The sequence below is a fragment of the Polyodon spathula genome, chromosome 13, assembly GCF_017654505.1.
Source record: "Polyodon spathula isolate WHYD16114869_AA chromosome 13, ASM1765450v1, whole genome shotgun sequence".
NCBI lineage: Eukaryota > Metazoa > Chordata > Actinopteri > Acipenseriformes > Polyodontidae > Polyodon > Polyodon spathula.
The window spans coordinates 2,580,430-2,604,351 of record NC_054546.1 but is presented as its reverse complement, the minus strand read 5'-3'; the positions used below and the strand labels follow the sequence as shown (position 1 = coordinate 2,604,351).

Genomic DNA, 23,922 nt, shown 5'->3' with positions numbered 1-23,922 from the left:
TCTACCCAAGGTATTTTATTTATTTATTTTTTTTTCATATTAAAGCTAAATGTATGAGGAATTATATCCACAACTCTCTCATGTTCTATTATACAGTGGAAAAAATAACTTATGGTTGTTATAAAAAAGTCATTAATGTTTTTTTTTTTTTTTCTGGAATCTATACAAGCTATTTTCTGACATTACAGATGTTAAAAATAGCCAAACATGTACAATGCTAAACATGTTCTATACATTCAATCATTAGCTGAAATATATCCAAGAATCATATGTCTGTCTATTATCCTTATACAAATGACATGCATGCTGCTCTGACAATCAATAATAGCACAGGGATACTGCATAGTCATGTCTCTACTGCTAAGAGAATAGAGCAGAAAGCTTTGCCTTAATAGCTCAGCACTGGGGGAATACCCTCAGTCTGTTTAATGAACAGAAGTAACTTATTGTAACTGTATGACTGACTTTGGTATCAGAGAATTGGTGATGCGAACAGAACAGAATAATCGCATGTCTCTCTCAGAAAGAGGCTGGCAACTGAGTCAACACATACTTGTTACTTCTAATTATCTTCATCACAGAATTTGAAAAATATATGTATCAGACAGTATTATTAATGCACAAAGATTTACATGTCTCCAAAGTAAGTGGTTCTATAATTTTAGAGCATATCTGTAAAAAAAAAAAAAAAAAAAAAAAAAAACCCTGTTACAGTGTAGCTACTTTTATTCTTAAATGTACCAGGTAGCTCAACTTGGAAATTAAAACCAAGGGTACTAATAATAATAAACTAGGAACCTTCTGTTCATTAAATAGATTTTATACCAGATCCTTCCGGCTCTGTGCCAGCTTGTTATTTTATATCTGACTGCACAGCCAAAGAGCCAGGCTTTTGCTTGCTGCTCTGAACGTCTGTATGGTTGAGCAGTGGGGGAGGGGGGGTCTGGCACTCACTCCCTTCCTGAGGTCTAACTGAGGCCTGCACTGGCACATTAACCACAGAGGATGAGTAGGCTGTGCTGCGAGTGCTGCTTCTTTAAACCAGAGTTTAAACAGTGGCGTCAAGAGCCGCTGGCGGTCATTGCGATTCAATCACTTCACTTTGGTGGAAATGATAAAAACTTTCCTAATAGCTTGTATCTAGCAATTTGTCACTCAAGCTCCTGGCTGTCAGTGAGACTAGCATGCACAGTTTGTGCCTTCTAATTGGTTAATGCAAGTAGCCACTGCTGTGCCATCACTGGCTATGCTTCCCAAACGTGGTATATAAAAAGAAGGGTTACACTCCCAGCCCTGTAGTTCTGTTCCCAAGCTCCAAGGCAAGGTGCAGACTTGGTGAGTCCCTGTAGCCTTTCCCATCCCTCCTTTTAAAATGTCAGCTAATAGTTTTCTGCTCGCCGTCTTTTTTTGGACTCATTTTTCATAGAAACTCTCCAAAGCACAATTTTCCTGACTTGTGAGAGTCACTCACGCATTTGTCTCTAATTCATATGTTTCGTTTGAAAAGCTAGCATATTAAGGATGTACACTAAATAAAAGGTCTTGCTGCTTATATTGGGATTTGATCTGTCCAAATGGGATGAATTTACAAGTCTGGAAAACAGACATTCAAAACCAGAAAATGAGCATAAAGACATAACAGACCATCAAGATAGATGCTTTAAAAAGAATACACACAGTGAAATAGAGAGATGGTACTTGCTTTTTAAACACTTTCCTCATCTCACCCATGACAATAAAGCAAATCGGTGTAGGTACCTTTATTATCAGTACTACAGTATACAATATCAGTCATGATGCATCAAGGTACAGTAAAATGACTTCAGAAACCTGTAGGTAGGGCTTCAGCCTGGTACTATATGTTTTGGGATTCCAGGCAACAAGAGATCCTGTATGAGTAAAGAACTGACTATATCTGTGCAAGTTTATCTCCCTAAGGTGTAAATATGAGCAACCTCAGCAGTTAGAGCTAAGAGGATCAAGCTCTGTGACAGCTTGGGTTCATATCTTGTCTCAGTCATTGTGTGACCTTGAGCAAGTCACTTCCCTTCCACATGCCTCCATCCAACACATACAAATAGAGGAAAATGAGCAGGACCGAGATATTGAAATTAGATATTTGAAGACATAGGCTTTATCTTTTATAAAATTTATATGTAATCTAGTTTTGTCTTAGTTGAACAGTGCCAAGGTTATCTAGGGTAAAGAAATTAATAAAATAAAATAAAAAAACTGCTTTATTGTGGGTAGAAGTTAATCGGCCAGGTTGATAATAATATGAAATGTGTACAATTTACATATTGTTACCTATAAAAATAGCTTCAGGTGTTTAGAAGAGATTTGGGGGTATTTTCCTTAACATAACAAATGCCCAGGGATAATATTAGTGTTTTTTGTTCATGATTGTGATGAGACATATGTAGTAGTAGTAGTAGTAAAAAGAACACCTTTGGAGTTTGATCTCTTAACAAGCTATTTATTAAGACGAAGGAAGGAAAGTAGGCTTGTGGATGCCTGGCACAGAACTGCTTAGGCAACTTAGCAAACAGCTTGTGTTAGAACCATAACTGATATCCTTAGAAATTTACAGCGGAAACATATTGAGAACATTAAGACTGGTAACACCCCACACAGCAGGCAGGTGGTGACCCACCCATTATCAGCCCCTTGGCTGTGCACATTTTATTACCTGCAATAATATGGTATTTCTTTAAGATGGAGTTAAATTATATTTGCTTTTCAGTATGAAGCTTGGCACACTGTTGTCCAACTGCTATGCTCGTCTTTATTCTTGTACTTTTATATCAGTATGACTCTCCCATTCAAGGATATGTAGAGTTTACAGTCACACACCTTCACAATGGACTGCACAGCAACAAAAACCGTTAAAAATGACAATTCTGTTGAAATGTTTGCTTACCTAAAGTTAGTTTGTTTAAATAGCATAGGATGAATCATGCTTCACAACAATATCTTATCAAAGGAAGCTCACATACCTTCCAGAAGACCCTTTTCATTCCTCCACACATAGATGTCAGTTGTATTTTATTTTTCTGCCCACAAACTTATTTTGCAATGTATCTGACAAGGCCACCCATGTATTTCAGTTTTGATGACATGCTCATCTGTTGTTAATCATCTGAAAGATTTTTCTGCTCATAATTTGTCTACGGTTAGTCCAACATTAATAATCAATCTTTAAGACTGAATACATGTTGTGTCACACTCTGGCAGAGTTCCCCATCGTTTCTGATCCCGTCACTTACCAAGTGCAATTTTCCAACCAATCATTTCTGTTTTTCTTCTATTATTATTTTCCTGATGTGAACATTATGCAAGATCAATGACAGAGGAGCCTGGATTAATGACGAGATCTTCATTCACAGCAAATTAATTGAGAGTGAAAACACACATTCCCTTGCATTTAAAAGGACAAGAATTTCCACCATTCACCCAATAACTGTCAAGAAGCTAATGCGCTCTGCAGATTATTTAGCAAACATCACCCTGAGTTTACAGCCGGAAAGCCAATAAAATCAGCAGTGTCTCTATTTAAAATGAAATACATGCATTCCCAGTGCTCGGTTTATCTCAGTTCAGATCTGGATTGTGTGTGCAAATTCCATTCTCACTAGTGAACACACGAAGATTAGCAAATTTCATAAACAACATAGATATGATCTTAGCACCATACCTCCTCATAACAGATACAGAAAAGGCAAAATAAGCCCTAGGGGTTACATAAAGCACCTGTTACGCTTCATCAAAAATACCCACCAACCAGGGAAGATGTAAGTTTATACCCTTATAAAACCAGTGCACTGTACTGCTTTCTTAACCAAAGAATCCCTATCAAGGTTGTATCAGAATGGAGTAAACTGTATATCCCCGTTCCCAGCAGCATTATCTCTGCTTAGCAGCGTGACTTTGCTTTACAAGGCAGCTCCATAAACTTCAAGGCTCACTTATTCTGTCAGCCACATGCAGCACATACTTCCTGCTGGTGTTAATAAACACGAGAAACTCTAGCCACTTAGTGCATACAAACTGATTTCATACCTACAGTTTCAGAATAAGATCATGAATGCTGGTGGACTGGGAACCCCCGACTATTACTTGACCATACTATTAACAGCAAATATCCATTCATTAAGGAGTTTTTGTCTAACTTTGAACCCTATGCATATTTTCCACAATTCAGAAGTTCTGAAGAAGCTGCTTATTGTAACTGCCTACTATGTAAAATGGTGTATCAACACATGCAGTGAATCTAATGAAAATTACTGGAACGAAAATGTCATCGGGTTCTCTCATCTAGATATTAATTATTTTGAAGTCTCCCCTTATTGAGTGTGACATTATTAAATAACTAAATACAACAGAAGGTCTGCTATATAATGTTTCATGATGGCAGTTTTTTCAAACAATGTATTTTGCATGGTCAGATTTCAACCTAAAACAGAAAAATGGTTAACATCCTTGTGTGTTGAATTGAGATTACTCTTTCAATATGTGATGCCAACATTTTGCCACCCAGACTTTAAATGATATAGAATGTTTAGCTACTGTATTAGGTGGTATGGGATTCCAGATTGGAACCCTACGACATAATTAGAAGGTTAATGTAACCTCCCTTCTCTACCAACCCAACCAAGAGCATGGGAGTAGAGAACCCCGATCTCTGTCCAGGGTCCTGAAAGAACATCAACCTCAAAAGCTGCTGAATTCTTTAGTTTGTTTTCTTTATTTAGTTTTGCATCAAAAGACAAAGCTTAAAAACACCTGCAAGGGTTAGAAAGGCTGTGAAACAGAAAAAAACCTTGTAGCAACTGGTAAATATATTTCCAAGTTCCTTAAATCAAAATTGTTGTGAAGTTGTTGCTCTATAAGAAAAATGTTAAAAAAAAATCAGCCTTACAACTGGTTGCTATAAAATGTGCTTGAAAGTTTGTTAATGTTTCACAGGCTTATAACAACAAGCAATGACCTTTTGAAATAGTGAAAAGGGGCATTACAGGACAGGTTTTGATTTTATTTCCAGCAATATCATGAATCACTCTGATTAATGGTACTGTATTTGCGTGTACAAATAGCAGTTCTAAACATGTGTAAACAATTGTTTATATTGTTTTATTTGAAGTCTTCAATCTTTTTCAGGATATGTTTATCATGATTTACTAACGGAAATGTTCTTCCTTTTTTTTTTGCAGTTAGTTATCATTGGGAAATATCCAAAACAAAACAAACTATAACAACTATGTATACATACAACACTGTGTATTAATCTAAAATTCATTTAAATGGGGGTTAAAAATTATGTAATGTAATGTGCAGTGAGTAAACACATTCAATGATTCTCAATGGATATAATATATTATTGTACTGCAGACAACATTTTTAATGACATTGAGACAGCTGGTTTCCAGGACATAGCCTTCGTTGATCCAAAGATCACTTGTGAATGAAAGTAAATCGCTGTAACCTACACTGTGATGAATAAGAACTTTCATTACAACTGGATGAGCAGTTCTCTGTAGATGTGGTGTACCAGCCACTCCACTGCCCCTCTGTCATCTAGGATATGCATCTCTGCATGTGTAATAATGGGCGTGGTAATCATTAGACAAATGTGTTTCCATTCAGTGAAGATAGAAAATAAAAGTCATTACAATTGCTCACATTGCCTTGTACTGATTCCAATGTAGATACTTCCAATTTGCCACTAGGGGCGCTTTTGAACCAACAGGACAGATTTACATTACAGTACCTTTTGAAAAATAATATGGAAATAGAATTTTATTAACACAGTACATTACTAGTACTTAAAAATATATATTTGTTTTTACAAATCGGAATATGATTTTAATTAATTAATTACATGTTGCAATTTTACTCTTTTATGACTGTATTTTATAGGGTTGCTTCCCCTGTGATATGCATGTATTTCTATGTTAATGTTCAGCTGCTATAAATAGTACCGTTAAACTGGAGCACCCTGCTTAACAAAACACTTTCATTGTGTGAATTAGCATATCACACAGAAAACACATATAATATGCAGCTAAAAAGAAACAAATAACCAGTGTGTCATGTATAGCTATGTAATGATAATTAAATGATACACTGGGTACTTTTATTGATAACCCTATATTTTCACAATCAAGCATAAACCTGTGCATTTCATAAGCAAACAGGGCTCCAATTCTTGTGAATTTTGTGACAGTAAAATATAGTTAAAATTAAGTACAATAAAGAATGAAATTGACAATAATAACCTTCAAAACCAGTTCAGCTGCATAAGAAGGATCCTCATAATCTCACAATAAGTGCACAGCAAGTGGAAGGTTATAGTCACATGCAAGCTCCCCATAGGAGGGTAGGGTTGAATAAACATAAATGTTTGATGAAGAGTGGATGCAAAACTGATGTAGTTATCATGTCTACTATATATAGAGTGTGACAGACAGGCAGTTACATAGTTACATGACATGCATAACTACATGTGTTGTACCACTTAACATAAATCATACAAGATACTTTACAGATCGCGGATTACACTTCATTATGCTCACAGGCATGGACTTGCTATAAATGAAGCAGAGCGCATGGGCGGGTATGGACTAAAGTGATGATGTAATGCTTTTGGGCTGCTTACAAAAGTGAATGATGCATGTATAGGGTTAAAATATTCAAGTGCAATTCAATATGTGTCGGTTTATAGGCAAATGCAATCCGACACGTCTGTAGGAGGCCATGAGTGTGTAGCATTCAAGTCTGGAGAAGAACTAACATTGGTGCAAACTCAAGGCAGTTATTCTGTTCACCCCGTAGAGTGTGACAGCCAGATGGACGGGCAGACAGGCAGACAGACGGTCTGACACGATCAGCGTATAAAAATGCCATTGTCTGTATGACATGTCATGCCTGTATGACATCACTCAACACCTCCCAATGTAACCGAACAAAAGGAAAGACACTCCAAAATACAGAAGAAAAACATAAACATGAATTAAAATATGGAAGCCAATTTTGTATGCAATAAAACACATGCAAGGTAAATTCGAGAGGACTGAATAAGATTATAAAAAAAGTCACTCCGTACTCTGTCTACAGTAAGGGTGATGGAATGGAATGTATTTATTTATCATTACTGCAACAACAGTATACAATCTGAAATAACTGCTAAAGGTACGTATTGGAAACCAATCATTCTTTCAATAACTGGTGGTACAAATGCACATCTGATTCATTCATCACTGCTGGCTTTTTGGATCACATCTGTTTTGTGTGAAGGGTGTAAAGCATGAAGCCAAATCACTAGACAGCATTTACAGAACATTGTATTGATGGGATTGGACTTTTCAATTGCCATAATAGTGAGCAATATTTGGATAATGATACCACATTTCAATTAACAATCTAAATGTAATTTTATATATATATATATATATAATTATATATATATATATATATATATATATATATATATATATATATACACAGTTGTAAATTGTAGGTACATAAATTTCAATTATTATTATTAGTATATATTATTATAGTATTATTATTTATTATTATTATTATTAGTAGTAGTAGTAGTAGTAGTAGTAGTAGTAGTAGTAGTAGTAGTATAAAATGTCGCTCCAGCTGCTGCGGATGTAAATCTTGTTGTTCATGAAGGTACACACACTACATTTCCTAGAGGTGTATATGATATATTCTTACCGTACAAGGTATTTCGGGTTATTTGCCCTCCCATGGCACAGCAGTTCAAGGTGATTGCCTTTCCTGTCCACGGTTTTTCTCAACTTGCTATTGAGCAGCTTTGTGCACGGGCAACATTATAGTATCGCACGTTCTCGGGTTTCGGTTCTTTCTAAAAACACACACACACACACACACACACACACACACAAGCGCGCACACACACACAAGCGCGCACACACACACACAGCGCGCACACACACACACAAGCGCGCACACACACAACGAGTCTGACAGCAGCTGTTTAATCTTTATTCACTCTCCGCCTTCACAGCCAGACACTGCGAGACAACACCAACATATTAAAATAGAATAAAGGTGGAGCTAAATGCAGCACTGTAACACCGCCAGTGCCACAACGCAGTTTAACCCAGTCACAGTGGCCCGTGGGTGAAGCGAAACGTTAAATAAACCAACTATCAGGTTTCACAAGTCGTTTTTAATAGAATTTGTTATCTTAATGCAAAGTTAGTTTTCTCATAACCCAGTCCATTAGCGTACTAACCCCGTGCAAACAGCTGAACATTGCTTATTATTATTATTATTATTATTATTATTATTATTATTATTATTATTATTATTATTATTAGTTACTTTGAAATAAAATTAAACACACACACACCCGTACTTAACACGTTGTTCTCTTATGCTCTCTTCGGGAATGTGGTTGTTATGATCACAAAATGCAAATACAATCATTACTACTTTTGAAAGTTTACCTTTTGTTTGTCGAGATTTTAATTAATGGCATGCATATGTTATATTTTCTTCAGTTGTGTTTAAACGGTTACAATGTTGCTTGTAACATTGCAGCAATTGTGTTTCTTTAGAAAGCAAGGTAACACTTTACCTCCACTTCTTCACCATTCGGATCTCCCTCTAGTGGTCGCAACCAGTAACACAGTACAACCGCACTTGCAGACTGGCACGAAGGACAGGACAGGTGGATGCAGTATTAAAAAACTATTAGTGTGTTGAGAGATGACGTCATGGTCTTAAACCTGGATATTCATTAAACATTTTCATCAGTTTCAAAAGCATGAACTACAGTATTTATTTTACAATGTGAAAATAGATATGTGAAGCAACCAGGTCTTGCCTCAGTTCTGCTTTTTACTGAACTCTGGATACCTGGATTGTATAGCTACAAGTGAAGCAAAGATGCTCATTATACATCGCCACTTAGCAGTACTAAGGTCAGGACTGGATGGATTTAACAGCTATCCAAGTGATGAATGTGAATGCTTTAAAATATGTACAGCTACAAATATTCTCAACCCAATATCTTAAATGGTTTCCTTTCCTGTCCCTATAAATTTAGTAAAACTGGATACAATCACACAATCTGACGAATGTATTTATGAATGCATTTTCATACCCAGTGCTCCTTATCTAAACCATACTCCCACTGTATTATAATTGCTTATTAGTTGCTGTGTTAAAACCACATGTCTCCAGGCACAATCACTATCCTCCATCAAACCCCACTCCGATCCCTTGCTTTCTAAAGATATCATTGCCATCACTGCTGTATGGTTGTATTTGCATGCTGTGCTCAGGACAGGGCTACTTCTCCGATAACGACGGCTGTAAATGAGTGGAACAGAGCCAACATGCCAACTGCTTTTATGCTGCTATGTGGCAGTTGCTTTGTTTCATTTCCTTATTTTTAAATGTACTTTTGAAAAACAAGCACTGGCAGCTGGCAGATACAGTTTGTGCAAATACTTTTGGCACACTTCCTCACAGCCATTCAATTATCACGACTTTGCCTCTGTACAGACAAAATAAGCAACTGTGAAAAGCCCACAAGTTTAACGTTACCTGTGCACACTTAGCATGGCAACCTGGCAGCTCTGGTTAACCCTCAGTGTTCTGCATGTCCAAATAGGGTTCACCTATTTGAGATGGAGCACACCACAGTGGAAAAAGCTTCCCAGCAACGTTTGAATCCAGTGCAATTGACACTAGTTTGAATGCATGATGATGAAACAGATGATGAATGTGTTTTTACTTTGATTTCAACTTTACCTGCTGTGACCCTGTGTACAGCCATTCCTTGTCAGCCAGAATATTTGCGGTTTTCCAGTTATAAACATAAACCAACATAGTCACTATGGAGGCTTTGTGACGTGAATACCTATCTTTTATTGCATGGCATGCAGAACCTGTAGTATTGTACAACAATGGCTGGGGGTTTATAGTGGTTTAAAATGGCTTAATGCTTATCCTAACCTTAAACTCAAAGTTTTAATTTATATATAAAATATACCTGAAGACCAAGGGGGCCATATTACAAAATTGCATGCTATCCATAAAAGTAATATGCGTCAGCAACCTAAAGGCATGATCTTCTAGCTGAAAATTAGAAATCACACCTGGTACATTTTCACCCCACATTAAGATTTGCAAGCATTTCACAGAGAAAAAAACAAAACAAAATCCCCACACCAAGGTTAGTTTGGAGTCCTGGCACACATGGGGAACACATTTGGAGTGAGCTACAGTGATAATTATTCACAAATAATGTTGATGCCTTCTGACAGCAATGGCTGTGCAACAGCTTTGTCACAGAATGGAGAAATGCCACAAGCAGAAGCAGAGAGCCTTAACCTCTAGGGACTTGCTAAAGCTGAGCTCTGCATCAGAAGGCCGGGTCTGAGCTACAGCGAAGTCAGACAGGTAGTATATGGGCCCTGCTTTTCCTAAGTAGGATTCTAACTCTCTCTAATAAAGCTCAGAGGGGGTGTTTAAGTGGGTTGGATAAACTGCAAGCTCCTTTACATTTAGGTGACACTGGCATACAGGGGTAGATGTTTCGAAGTAGGAGTTTTGTTGATGTGGAATCTAGAGATTAAATGTTTCAGTTGTATGTTTTTACTGTACTGCATCTACATTATTTAATTCTCTGAATGCTTTTAAAAAATGAAGAATAGATAACAAGCTACATCAGAAACTATTTTTTACAGACAACTTCTTTTGTTCACCCATCAGCATTCCACACTACCAAAATGCATGGTCCCAGTTGCCTTTTATGGACCATGCATTTGATTGGTCTTTCCAAGGTTTAATGGGATTGTACGTACCGGGCACTTTAGGTATTACACTGAACTGCATATCCCAATGATCCAATTGTGTTGATATGTTCTAATGAAATACTGATTCTGATATGTAAAGGTAAGAAATAATAAACACATTAAACCCGATCTTTATACACTCTTTAAAATGTGTTAACTGATACCACAAAGGAAGACTGCTGGGTGTCTCCAGTGAGCTCTATCTGCTAATACCAGCTCAGACTCCAGGGCCTTGTGGGAAATAGATGTTGATCTAAAGAGAGCTTCCTGGATTTAGATTTTAAAGAGATTAATCAAAATAAACAATTGCTAGTAAAATAAATTCCCAGCAAGTGAGATGTTAATACTGGATAATAAAAGACATAAGTACCAAGTTTATTGTAGCGCACATTTACAATCTATTAAACAGATCCCAGCACTTCCAAAACACTGAGCGGTCAAATGAAAACTTGCCGACACTGCAGTTTCTTTTCCCGAAGGCCATGTGTATATATATATCTTCTGATCTGATAGAACATAGAACAAACAACTATTGAAAAACAAAAGCTTTTTGCGAAAGTAACTGGGCCAAAACAACATAGCCCTGTGTGAAAGCATTGCTGCATAATCCGATCAAATTATACACAATTGAACGGGGGGGGGGGGGGGGGGGGGGGGGTTATTGTGCATTATTGTGCAACATACATATATATATAACCACATATCATAAACAAGGCTCTGACCTACAGTACATTCTGTAAGCCAAATAGGGGTGGAGTTCAATAAAGTGGCAGGCCAATAGGCAGTGTAGAAGATTGGTATCTCACTGTCAAAATGTAGAAAAAACAGTTCTAGTATTAGTGCACTTTTGTATTAGCATTAGCATTGGTGTAACATTTTTTTTCTGTGTAAATAGTAGAACTTTTTTCCAAAAAGACAGTAGAATGGAACTTGCATTTACCACAACAACAAAACTTTTGATTTTTGCCCAATTCGGTATTTATTTAAAATACAGACTTACTGTATACCATAGTATTTAAACAAAGATGCTATTATAAATGTGAACTATACTAAACAGTAAGCGGTTAGAGTTACAAAGCCATTTTATAATTATATCTCATGAGACAGTCATCAAGGGAATGATGTTTATGTTTGAAAAAGGCTAAGCAATCATGGAGTACAATACCACATCCATACACAATACCACATCCATCCACAATACAACATCCATGCACAATACAACATCCATCCACAATACTACACCCATACACAATACCACATCCATCCACAATACAACATCCATGCACAATACCACACCCATACACAATACAACATCCATCCACAATACAGCATCCATACACAATACCACATCCATGCACATATCACATCCATGTACAATACAACACCCATGTACAATACAACACCCATACACAATACCACATCCATGTACAATACAACATCCATCTACAATACAACGCCCATGTACAATACAATACCCATACACAATACAACATCCATACACAATACATCATCCATACAAAATACAACATCCATACACAACACAACACCCATACACAATACAACATCCATACACAATACCACATCCTTGCAAATACCACATCCATACACGAACTGTCTTCTCATCTCCTGGTGTTATGTCAAGTGTTTAGTTTCTTTTCATAGTGCTTTGCACAATATTCATTAAACCTATCCATTCTCACCTTTATAGTTTTATTAACTTTTAATTAATTCATAAGTAAGAGGCACTCTAAGAATCCACATTATATTATTTTACCAAAATCACTCCTTAGTAAAGTTCAACTAATGCATCCCCAGTGTCTTGACAATCGCTGAATGGTATTTATGTGGGGGAGATGTTTCCAGTACCCCGGGCATTTGGATCTAACATGGAACAGAAAAAAGTATTTCCTGAAATGTAGACTATCTGTCATTATAACATTATGGCTCATTTTATGACAGAAGTTTCTACACAGCTTTGCATTAAAAAAAATAATGAATCATTTATAGGAAGAAACAATGCCGTTGGCAGGACAGTTAGCCCGAAGCACTGCAGATGAACTGACTAGCTTCCACTGGTGATGCAATGTGTCATGTAGCCATATGATCTGTCTATTGAAAACAGTGGGCAATGTTGTTGACATCCCAGAGTATGAGTAATCATGTCCTAAAGCGTTTGATGGTTCCTGTCTGTGTCGGTTGATGTAGGCAAAGGCCTGGACAATCTATAACCACCATATTAAAATCAAAGTCGTTTTGCTTCTGCCGTTGAACTGCACAATTGTCTTGTCTGCTTATTCCCTCTCTTAATATTGCGTGTAAATGCTCATCAGAATTGGAGGTTTCCAGGAATACATCCTTACAAGGATACACAGAATCATACGCAAAATTTAGGGAGTTATACAGATCTTGTGTTTCCACTTTAAAATGAGAAGTGCAAATGAAACAGCTTTTTGTAGGATCTAGTTCACCACATCACTGCTATAATAACAGATTGCATCCATCCACTCCCCTCAGGTGCTATATTGACAAGTGCTGTTCCAAAAAGAAAGAAAAAAGTTCTTCTCCCTCTGAGCGACATAGAATTGTCCCCCATAGACAGGAGGAATATATACCGTAACATAGCTGTGTTGGAGTTATATAACTACCAACTACTTATGAGTTTCATGTCAGGATCAAAACAATTTCTGGCAATTTGAATGACAAAACCCCTTTATATGTTAATTGAATGAATGTATTGGCTTGATGTCATGTTTCTTATTTGATTCATTTTATTGTGAAAAGTTCAACACAGGAAGCTCGGATGACTACTGACTTCTAGGCAGGTGCCCCTTTCAATATAACTGCCCTGGAGTGACCACCTATTTAAGAAGGGGTGTGGGCTAAGCTAAGAGTGACCACTGACTAAGAAGGGGTATGAGCTTAAATTAATGTAATCCAGTCTTTGAGCTACACTCTCAGGGAAAAATAAACATAGAAAATATGATGCCACACACTTAAGTGTCCAGCTTCAAACAACTTCAGTGTCCTTTAGAGAGATAGCCAGCAACAGCACCACTCTGTTTAAATACCAAACTGTGAGGGAGGTTTTGACACCTGTCCATTAGAAACTTGGCAGTGATCATCACAATTTGACATAGACCATCCCTCTGCTACATGCTTAGCTCACTTCAGGGGCTGATACTGAGACAGGGTTCTAGAGGAGAAAGACTTCAAACCCCATTGCAAACCTACACAGCCATCCAGTTGCCCTGTGGGTTTCTAAGCTGGAATGCACAGCGTAGGCGTGCTTGCTTGCATTTGCATAATACTGAACATTTATTACCACACAGCTATCCTGAGGGGAAGCCAAGGCGTGTGTGGACTAGAAACGGACACAATACAGACACGTTCAATTACTTCAAAATAGCAACAGTACTAATAATTAGGTATTGTACTTCTGCCTCAGAAAATATGTATTTTTTAGTTTGTATTATTATTATTATTATTATTATTATTATTATTATTATTATTATTATTATTTGTGTGCACAAGGATGCGTAGGCTGTTTAAGTGACAATAGAAAGAGGAGGAACTTTTAGTGTGTGGGCTTGTGTCAGCTCAGTAAAATGAGCCTGCATTAGTCATACTGCTTTATTATATTGAAATGGATGGAATGTCAAGGTGCTGGGCCCTAATGCATCTAACCCATATGCGTCATTTAAAAAGAGCTCAGGATGATTACATACTTTGATGCAAATAATTTGTAGGATGCTAACATTTATTGTGTTTTTTTTTTCTATTCATGTAAAACTAGTTAAATGAAAACCTATTTGTAGATTATTTTTCAATTTATTCTAGAGATGGGCAACACAATCACAGCATATATGAAGAACAAAATAACATTGCAGATGATGCTATCAACAGATTAGAAGAAATACGAATTCTTGATTGAACAGACCCGGAGAGTCCTTAGTGGCTGTATAATGTAAGCATGCTATTCCCATAAATTTCAAGATCATTCTTCTCACTACCTGTGTACTGCTTTATGGACCAGATTCTCTTTTCTACTCTTATACTTGGTCTGAGCATGCTAATGACTTCAGTGCATAATGGTAGTAGAATAAAGGCCCAGCAGGTTAATTAAAGACCATATAAGAAAACAAATCACGGTGATAAGGGAAAGAGAGCTGCAGTCCTACATACTAAAGCAGTCATGTTTCTGAATCTGGCAACACATTTGCCACCTTTTTCTTTATTATTTGTGAAACAAAAATAACAACCTCGCTGCCAAGGGGGTTGCACTGGCAGCAGGTCTCTGTGAAGGTCTTGATGGTATTGTTTGATAGAACCGTGTGTCTGCTTTGAGCACTGACGGCTAACAAAAAGTCCATTCAGCTCAGAGTTGGACTGAAGCCCTCAAGCCATGTGTAAAACATTAGCAAGTAACATAAGAACATCATTTGATACAAGACAGAGAAAGACAGTTAAATATCAATAAAGCCGTGCAGCCAAAGTATATGGCAGTGAGAAAAAAATAAAGAATGTCAAGAGAATGGCGGGTCTGGACTAAAGAAGTTACACCTGTCACTAAGTCACTTGTAATTAAAATGCAATTCGAAAATATTCAATTGTGTAGTGTTAAAAAAGTGTATATAACCGCAATATGAAATCCTGTGCTGGTTTGTGGTGCTGAATGGAGGGGCATTTGTTGACTGTTTAAACTTATTCAGACAGATGGTTTACTAAATACCTTGTTCACCCTGAATATGAACGAGTAAGCCATCATACAAATATGGCATTTTGTTACTTTTTGTAGTATGTATTTTGTATTTATTTTTTTGTTAATAATCATTCATATAATCCCAAATCAAATGGACCATTACTTGTTTGTTTTTAAATCCACTGAAATAGTAACACAATGACTAAGCCGTGGATCTGGGGGTCTGATGATGTCCAGAATTCCGACTTCAAACAGAGAGCAAACAGAGAGCACAACAAGCAATTGAAATATAATGTGATCTTGTGAAGATTGTAGAAATAAATATCCCCTTGAGATCAACAGTCAGGACTCAAACAAAGGGAATTGCCTTACATGGTAGCCACTGGGGCAGGACTGTATATTGGATCTGGGCCATAACATACAAATATTTCAGCTGCACCATATACAAAATACATTGCACCATATACAGACTACACATGAACCATATATAGAATACACATGCACCAGGTTCAGAATACACATGCTCCAGATACAGAATACACATGCACCAGATACAGAATACACATGCTCCAGATACAGAATACACATGCACCAGATATAGAATACACATGCACCAGATACAGAATATACATGCTCCAGATACAGAATACACATGAACCAGATACAGAATACACATGCTCCAGATAGAGAATACACATGCACCAGATACAGAATACACATGCTCCAGATACAGAATACACATGCACCAGATACAGAATACACATTGCACCAGATATACAATACACATGCATCAGATACAGAATATACATGCTCCAGATACAGAATACACATGCTCCAGATACAGAATACACATGCACCAGATACAGAATACACATTGCACCAGATATACAATACACATGCATCAGATACAGAATATACATGCTCCAGATACAGAATACACATGCTCCAGATACAGAATACACATGCACCAGATACAGAATACACATGCTCCAGATACAGAATACACATGCATCAGATACAGAATATACATGCTCCAGATACAGTATACACATGCTCCAGATACAGAAGTTTGACAGTGGGACACACTCTGGAGGTCTAAATCTGTCCCTGGTAATCACGTACAGTACATGGGAAAACACTTAAAGCACTTTCAAGCGCTTATAGATTCTTATAGGGGCCTCTCGGGAGCAGAACATACAGTATTGCATAGACTCCAATGGTCTTTAAATAAACTGCTAAAAGTGACTCATCATATATCTATTTATTCTCATTTGAAAATATATGCTTCTTTAGACAGTTGAACTGAGAATTACATCTGGGTCCTGTCATTGTTATGTAATACTGTAATCATGGTCTGATTACAATGCCTCTTTAGAAACTGCTGTAAACAAAGATCCTAGAAATAAATACTCTTCATAGTTTCATAACACCTCAAGCCATATTTGCAGGATTAAAAAACAAAACAAAAACAAAGACCAAATTTTAATTTCTGGATGATTTTATCCCATATGTGTGTGTGTGTGTATATATATATAGTGAGACGCATAGTATTGGAAATAACTTTTTTTTAAGGCAAGATTTGTCAGTTTTAAATGGCAATAATGAACTGAGAAATTGTTGGTGCCTAATGCATTCAAAATGTGCCATCAATGAGTGGCAGTCTTATCATTCGCTTTATACCCTCTATTTATTTACACATACAGTTACATTTCAACACCTATCCATTATACACACGACTGGCAGAGCAGTTTAGTGAATAGCAGAATCTTAGATTTCTCTACAGCTTTTAATGACATTGCTTGATACCAATTAAAAAAATATATATTTTACAGTTATCATGATTTATGTGGGTTGGAGGTCCAGTAGATAGAAATAGCCCCGAAGGACTGTTGCCTTTACCTGGTCACACTTACACCTCCACTACGAGGGGATGACCTTGACTAGCAGCTCTCCCAGGGAAGAGTGGTTTTGTGTGGGAGGAAAATAAAAGCTATTGAGTCAAATTGGGAGAAAAAATGTATTGTATTAAGATAAAGAAATGGTGCATTCCTCTTTGCATGATCTGTAAAACACACGATGGGTACATCCATCATAGTGAGGGGAACGTGTGGCAGCTTCACTGAATAAGAGGAACTAGGGTGGGAGAAACGGCAGGTGTCCATTTCTGTACAAGTGATCCGTGCCTTTGGCAAGGAAGAGTGGCACCTTCCTTTGTACAATCTATTTCCCCTGCGGACGCAGGATCCATGTGACAGATGGCAGATACAATTCCTTGAACAAATATGTAATCCGCTCCACACTGCCACTGCAAAACAGATTATCCCTTCACTGCTCCTGAGTATTGGTGGCTGTGCGTATGTCCATGTGCCTGTGTGTTCAGTGCATTCTCAGTGTGTATGTCCATGTGCCTGTGTGTTCAGTGCATTCTCAGTGTGTATGCCCATGTGCCTGTGTATTCAGTGCATTCTTAGTGTGTATGCCCATGTGCCTGTGTGTTCAGTGCATTCTCAGTGTGTATGTCCATGTGCCTGTGTGTTCAGTGCATTCTCAGTGTGTATGCCCATGTGCCTGTGTGTTCAGTGCATTCTCAGTGTGTATGTCCATGTGCTTGTGTGTTCGTGTGTGTTCAGTGCATTCTCAGTGTGTATGCCCATGTGCCTGTGTGTTCAGTGCATTCTCAGTGTGTATGCCCATGTGCCTGTGTGTTCAGTGCATTCTCAGTGTGTATGTCCATGTGCCTGTGTGTTCAGTGCATTCTCAGTGTGTATGTCCATGTGTCTGTGTATTCACTGCATTATCAGTGTGTATGTCCATGTGCCTGTGTGTTCAGTGCATTCTCAGTGTGTATGCCAATGTGCCTGTGTATTCAGTGCATTCTCAGTGTGTATGCCCATGTGCCTGTGTGTTCAGTGCATTCTCAGTGTGTATGTCCATGTGCCTGTGTGTTCAGTGCATTCTCAGTGTGTATGTCCATGTGCCTGTGTATTCAGTGCATTCTCAGTGTGTATGCCCATGTGCCTGTGTGTTCAGTGCATTCTCAGTGTGTATGTCCATGTGCCTGTGTGTTCAGTGCATTCTCAGTGTGTATGTCCATGTGTCTGTGTGTTCAGTGCATTCTCAGTGTGTATGCCCATGTGCCTGTGTGTTCAGTGCATTCTCAGTGTGTATGTCCATGTGCCTGTGTGTTCAGTGCATTCTCAGTGTGTATGTCCATGTGCCTGTGTGTTCGTGTGTGTTCAGTGCATTCTCAGTGTGTATGTCCATGTGCCTGTGTGTTCAGTGCATTCTCAGTGTGTATGTCCATGTGCCTGTGTGTTCAGTGCATTCTCAGTGTGTATGTCCGTGTGCCTGTGTGTTCAGTGCATTCTCAGTGTGTATGTCCATGTGCCTGTGTGTTCAGTGCATTCTCAGTGTGTATGTCCATGTGCCTGTGTGTTCAGTGCATTCTCAGTGTGTATGTCCATGTGCCTGTGTGTTCAGTGCATTCTCAGTGTGTATGTCCATGTGCCTGTGTGTTCAGTGCATTCTCAGTGTGTATGTCCATGTGTCTGTGTGTTCAGTGCATTCTCAGTGTGTATGTCCATGTGCCTGTGTGTTCAGTACATTCTCAGTGTGTATGTCCATGTGCCTGTGTGTTCAGTGCATTCTCAGTGTGTATGTCCATGTGCCTGTGTGTTCATGTGTGTTCAGTGCATTCTCAGTGTGTATGTCCATGTGTCTGTGTGTTCAGCACAGAAAAATAACAATGTAAGCAAAAGCCTGACGACACATTGGGAAGCACAGACCGCAGAAATACAACGACAAAAGGGGTCTATTTTTATAATCAGCAGCACAGTTGTAGGATTACAACTGGGATTGTGATGACAATGCCCAGGTGAGTTTACCTGAGATTTATATAACATGCAAGGAAGTGCTCTGATTCGGGCAATTGTTCAATAGTCCTAACGAGAGAGCAATTATTCAATAATCCGAGCAATCATTCAATAATTTTAATGAGAGAGCAATCATCAATAATCCTAATGAAAGAGCAATCATTCAATAATATAATTGAGAGAGCAATCATCAGTAATCGTAATCCAGCAGTCATTCAAATATTCCTCACCAAATGCCAGCCTAAGCTTCTAACAATCACATGTAATTAAAGGACAGATTTAGCTTACTGTAAGTTTAGGTTATGGACTTTTTTCTATGTACTTTTGAGATTTTATTTATTACAAAATGTATGACTTATTATTCATACAAAGGGTTAATCAAAATTGATCCTAAAATAGCCCTTGAAGGATATACATTACTTGGATGAGAAATTATTGTGCATTATAACCAATTACATACAGTAGGTAAAAATACTGTGAATAACAGTGCCAAATGTGTTCATCAACTTGAGGGGAAATTTCTGCTAAGACTATGTTCTATATTTAAATTAGTATGGTCTCTCTATTCAGTTAATTTAACCAGTGGCAGCATTTAGATATGACACAGTTTACATGAACAGAATAATTACTGATGTTGTATTTGATAATTATATTACACATCACAACATTGTGCTATTATTCTCATTAATTGAGCCCCTTTTCCAGAAGTGAAATGAAGAGCAGACCCCTCAATGTATCGGTAAAGCTGTCTCCTTCCTCACATGTTTGGTACAGTAATATCACAGGCATGCTTCCAGTCTTCACTCCTTTCCATTAATCTGTATGTTAAAGTAGCCATTTCTTTGCCATGTGCGGTGTAAATGTGAAATTAAGCAGGCTTACTTTTGCCACTTTGCCAAACTCTTGTTTCAAACTGGGATGTGATTCACTTGGAGCTAAAAATGCCTCTTAATGCTTCAATCCTAGCAAATCCAATACCCAGGTCTGAAGAGGAATATGGGCCAAGGTTCTGTTTGAAAGCAGTTTTTAATGTCCTTTCTTAGTACTATACAAATACAGCACAGTCATTTGCCTTAGCTAGGTACATGACAAAAAGTGCTATCATACAGAAAATTTCATGAAAGCTGACATTTTTTTCCGGATTTTGTAACTATTTTGGCAAGGACAGTATCTCTTTCATAGAAACATTGTGCTGGCTAATGTCAGTAGAACATATGGATTCTCATAAACCCAGAGAGGGTAGTGTTTGAGTTGATTTATTGTAATAAAGATGTAACTAATTTATCTGTGTTTAAGTCTGTATGGCTCTGTTTATGCAATGGAACTGCAAGTATAGCACAGCAATGGAATGTGAGCAGCCCCAAAGTCTCATCTGGCTAGTTAACATCAGAAATGAATGTGCATTATTCACTACATTTTTATTTTCTTTCATTCTGTTTTACGGAGTTGCTTCTATCCTGTGGAAACAGCCCTGCCCCAGGGCAAACTTAGCTACATGGGACCTCATGATCACAGAATGCAGGAGTTAAAAAGAATATTTTTACGGGTCTGATTACAGGAAAGCCTCAATCTGTTTTAATTCTAAATACAAACAGAGGCAGCATTTAAGGCAAATCAGGCTTTGCTTGAAAGACCTGTACTGCTTTTTTTTTTTTTTTTACACACTGAGGAATGCATTGAAAACAGTAATAAATCCAAACTTACTATTTTTTTTTTTTTTTTTTATTTATTTTTGCTGTACTTTTTTTAATCAGTGGTCTAAGTTCAGTCGTTCCCTTTATTTACCATGAAGAGGCGATTTGTATTAAGAGACTGGGTAAATACAATGCTTCCTCTCCTTCTTCAATGAGAAAACCTTCTTGAAAATTGAAAGGCCTCTTATTAAACCAAACAGTACATTTCTATGTGAATCATCATTGATGTGATCACGTGATATTGTATTGAATGAGACAGTGTGCCACTCTAATGGAATAATGTACTAGGACTTCAACACAAATCCCACAGTTCTCCATTACCATTTCATATGAATAATCATTGTACTGAGGAGGGGGGTGTCTCTTAAAACCAGGCCATTCTGATCAGAGCCAATACTTTAACATGCCCTTGTTTTTGTGCTTAAAATAACCCTTTTAAACTAGCAGTAGTAGTTTTGGGGCTTGAAATCTACTAGGCAGTTATTCTTCATTCCCTGTCTTCATGTCAGATCTTTTACATCAACTTATGTAACCGTCCCTGTACCTGCCAATGCCAAATCAGAACTCGTCCTTTATAAAACATTTACAGTACATCTTTTAGACACAGTAAAATGTTTTTAATTGCAATTTCAAAAACTTTGTGTTACAATATCAGTCAATCTTTTTGGGACTTTTAACACTGTCCTCATGTGTAAAAAGGTGAAATTAAACAGGATGGTGCCTGTATATATATATATTGATGTTTTACAAAAACAAAACAAAACCTAACTCCTTCCAGTAGTACTAACAATACTGTTCCCAAGTTCTAACTACTCAACTGGACAGCTCGCCGTTTACCAGTAACCAAAACCAATACCAATACCAATACCAATACCAATACCATTACCAATATCAATACCAATACCAATACCAATACCAATACCAATACCAACACCAATACCAATACCAATACCAATACCAATACCAATACCAATACCAATACCAATACCAATACCAATACCAATAACAATACCAATACCAATACCAATACCAATACCAATACCAATACCAATACCAATACCAATACCAATACCAATACCAATACCAATACCAATACCAATACCAATACCAATACCAATACCAATACCAATACCAATACCAATACCATTACCAATACCAATACCAATACCAATACCAATACCAATACCAATACCAATACCAATACCAATACCAATACCAATACCATTACCAATACCAATACCAATACCAATACCAATACCAATACCAATACCAATACCAATACCAATACCAATACCAATACCAATAACAATACCAATACCAATACCAATACCAATACCAATACCAATACCAATACCAATACCAATACCAATACCAATACCAATACCAATACCAATACCAATACCAATACCAATACCAATACCAATATCAATACCAATACCAATACCAATACCAATACCAATACCAATACCAATACCAATACCAATACCAATACCAATACCAATACCAATACCAATACCAATACCAATACCAATACCAATACCAATACCAATACCAATACCAATACCAATACCAATACCAATACCAATACCAATACCAATACCAATACCAATACCAATACCAATACCAATACCAATACCAATACCAATACCAATACCAATACCAATACCAATACCAATACCAATACCAATACCAATACCAATACCAATACCAATACCAATACCAATACCAATACCAATACCAATACCAATACCAATACCAATACCAATACCAATACCAATACCAATACCAATACCAATACCAATACCAATACCAATACCATTACCAATACCAATACCAATACCAATACCAATACCAATACCAATACCAATACCAATACCAATACCAATACCAATACCAATACCAATACCAATACCAATACCAATACCAATACCAATACCAATACCAATACCAATACCAATACCAATACCAATACCAATACCAATACCAATACCAATACCAATACCAATACCAATACCAATACCAATACCAATACCAATACCAATACCAATACCAATACCAATACCAATACCAATACCAATACCAATACCAATACCAATACCAATACCAATACCAATACCAATACCAATACCAATACCAATACCAATACCAATACCAATACCAATACCAATACCAATACCAATACCAATACCAATACCAATACCAATACCAATACCAATACCAATACCAATACCAATACCAATACCAATACCAATACCAATACCAATACCAATACCAATACCAATACCAATACCAATACCAATACCAATACCAATACCAATACCAATACCAATACCAATACCAATACCAATACCAATACCAATACCAATACCAATACCAATACCAATACCAATACCAATACCAATACCAATACCAATACCAATACCAATACCAATACCAATACCAATACCAATACCAATACCAATACCAATACCAATACCAATACCAATACCAATACCATTACCAATACCAATACCAATACCAATACCAATACCAATACCAATACCAATACCAATACCAATACCAATACCAATACCAATACCAATACCATTACCAATACCAATACCAATACCAATACCAATACCAATACCAATACCAATACCAATACCAATACCAATACCAATACCAATACCAATACCAATACCAATACCAATACCAATACCAATACCAATACCAATACCAATACCAATACCAATACCAATACCAATACCAATACCAATACCAATACCAATACCAATACCAATACCAATACCAATACCAATACCAATACCAATACCAAT

General features: G+C 37.2%; 1 protein-coding gene across 2 annotated transcripts in view; it reads right to left on the bottom strand.

The window, feature by feature from the left end:
- LOC121325445 (E3 ubiquitin-protein ligase NEURL1-like) overlaps positions 1–23,922 on the bottom strand; it is a 54,954-nt gene that overhangs the window by 22,908 nt on the left and 8,124 nt on the right. The window contains exon 1 of one of the 2 annotated variants that reach the window (XM_041267921.1): positions 7,726–7,856. The exons of the other annotated variant lie outside the window; for it this stretch is intronic. Coding sequence (XP_041123855.1) covers positions 7,726–7,759 — 34 coding nt within the window. The 5' untranslated portion in view covers positions 7,760–7,856. Of the gene's footprint in view, positions 1–7,725; positions 7,857–23,922 lie in introns of those variants that run through there. 2 annotated transcript variants of the gene reach the window in all.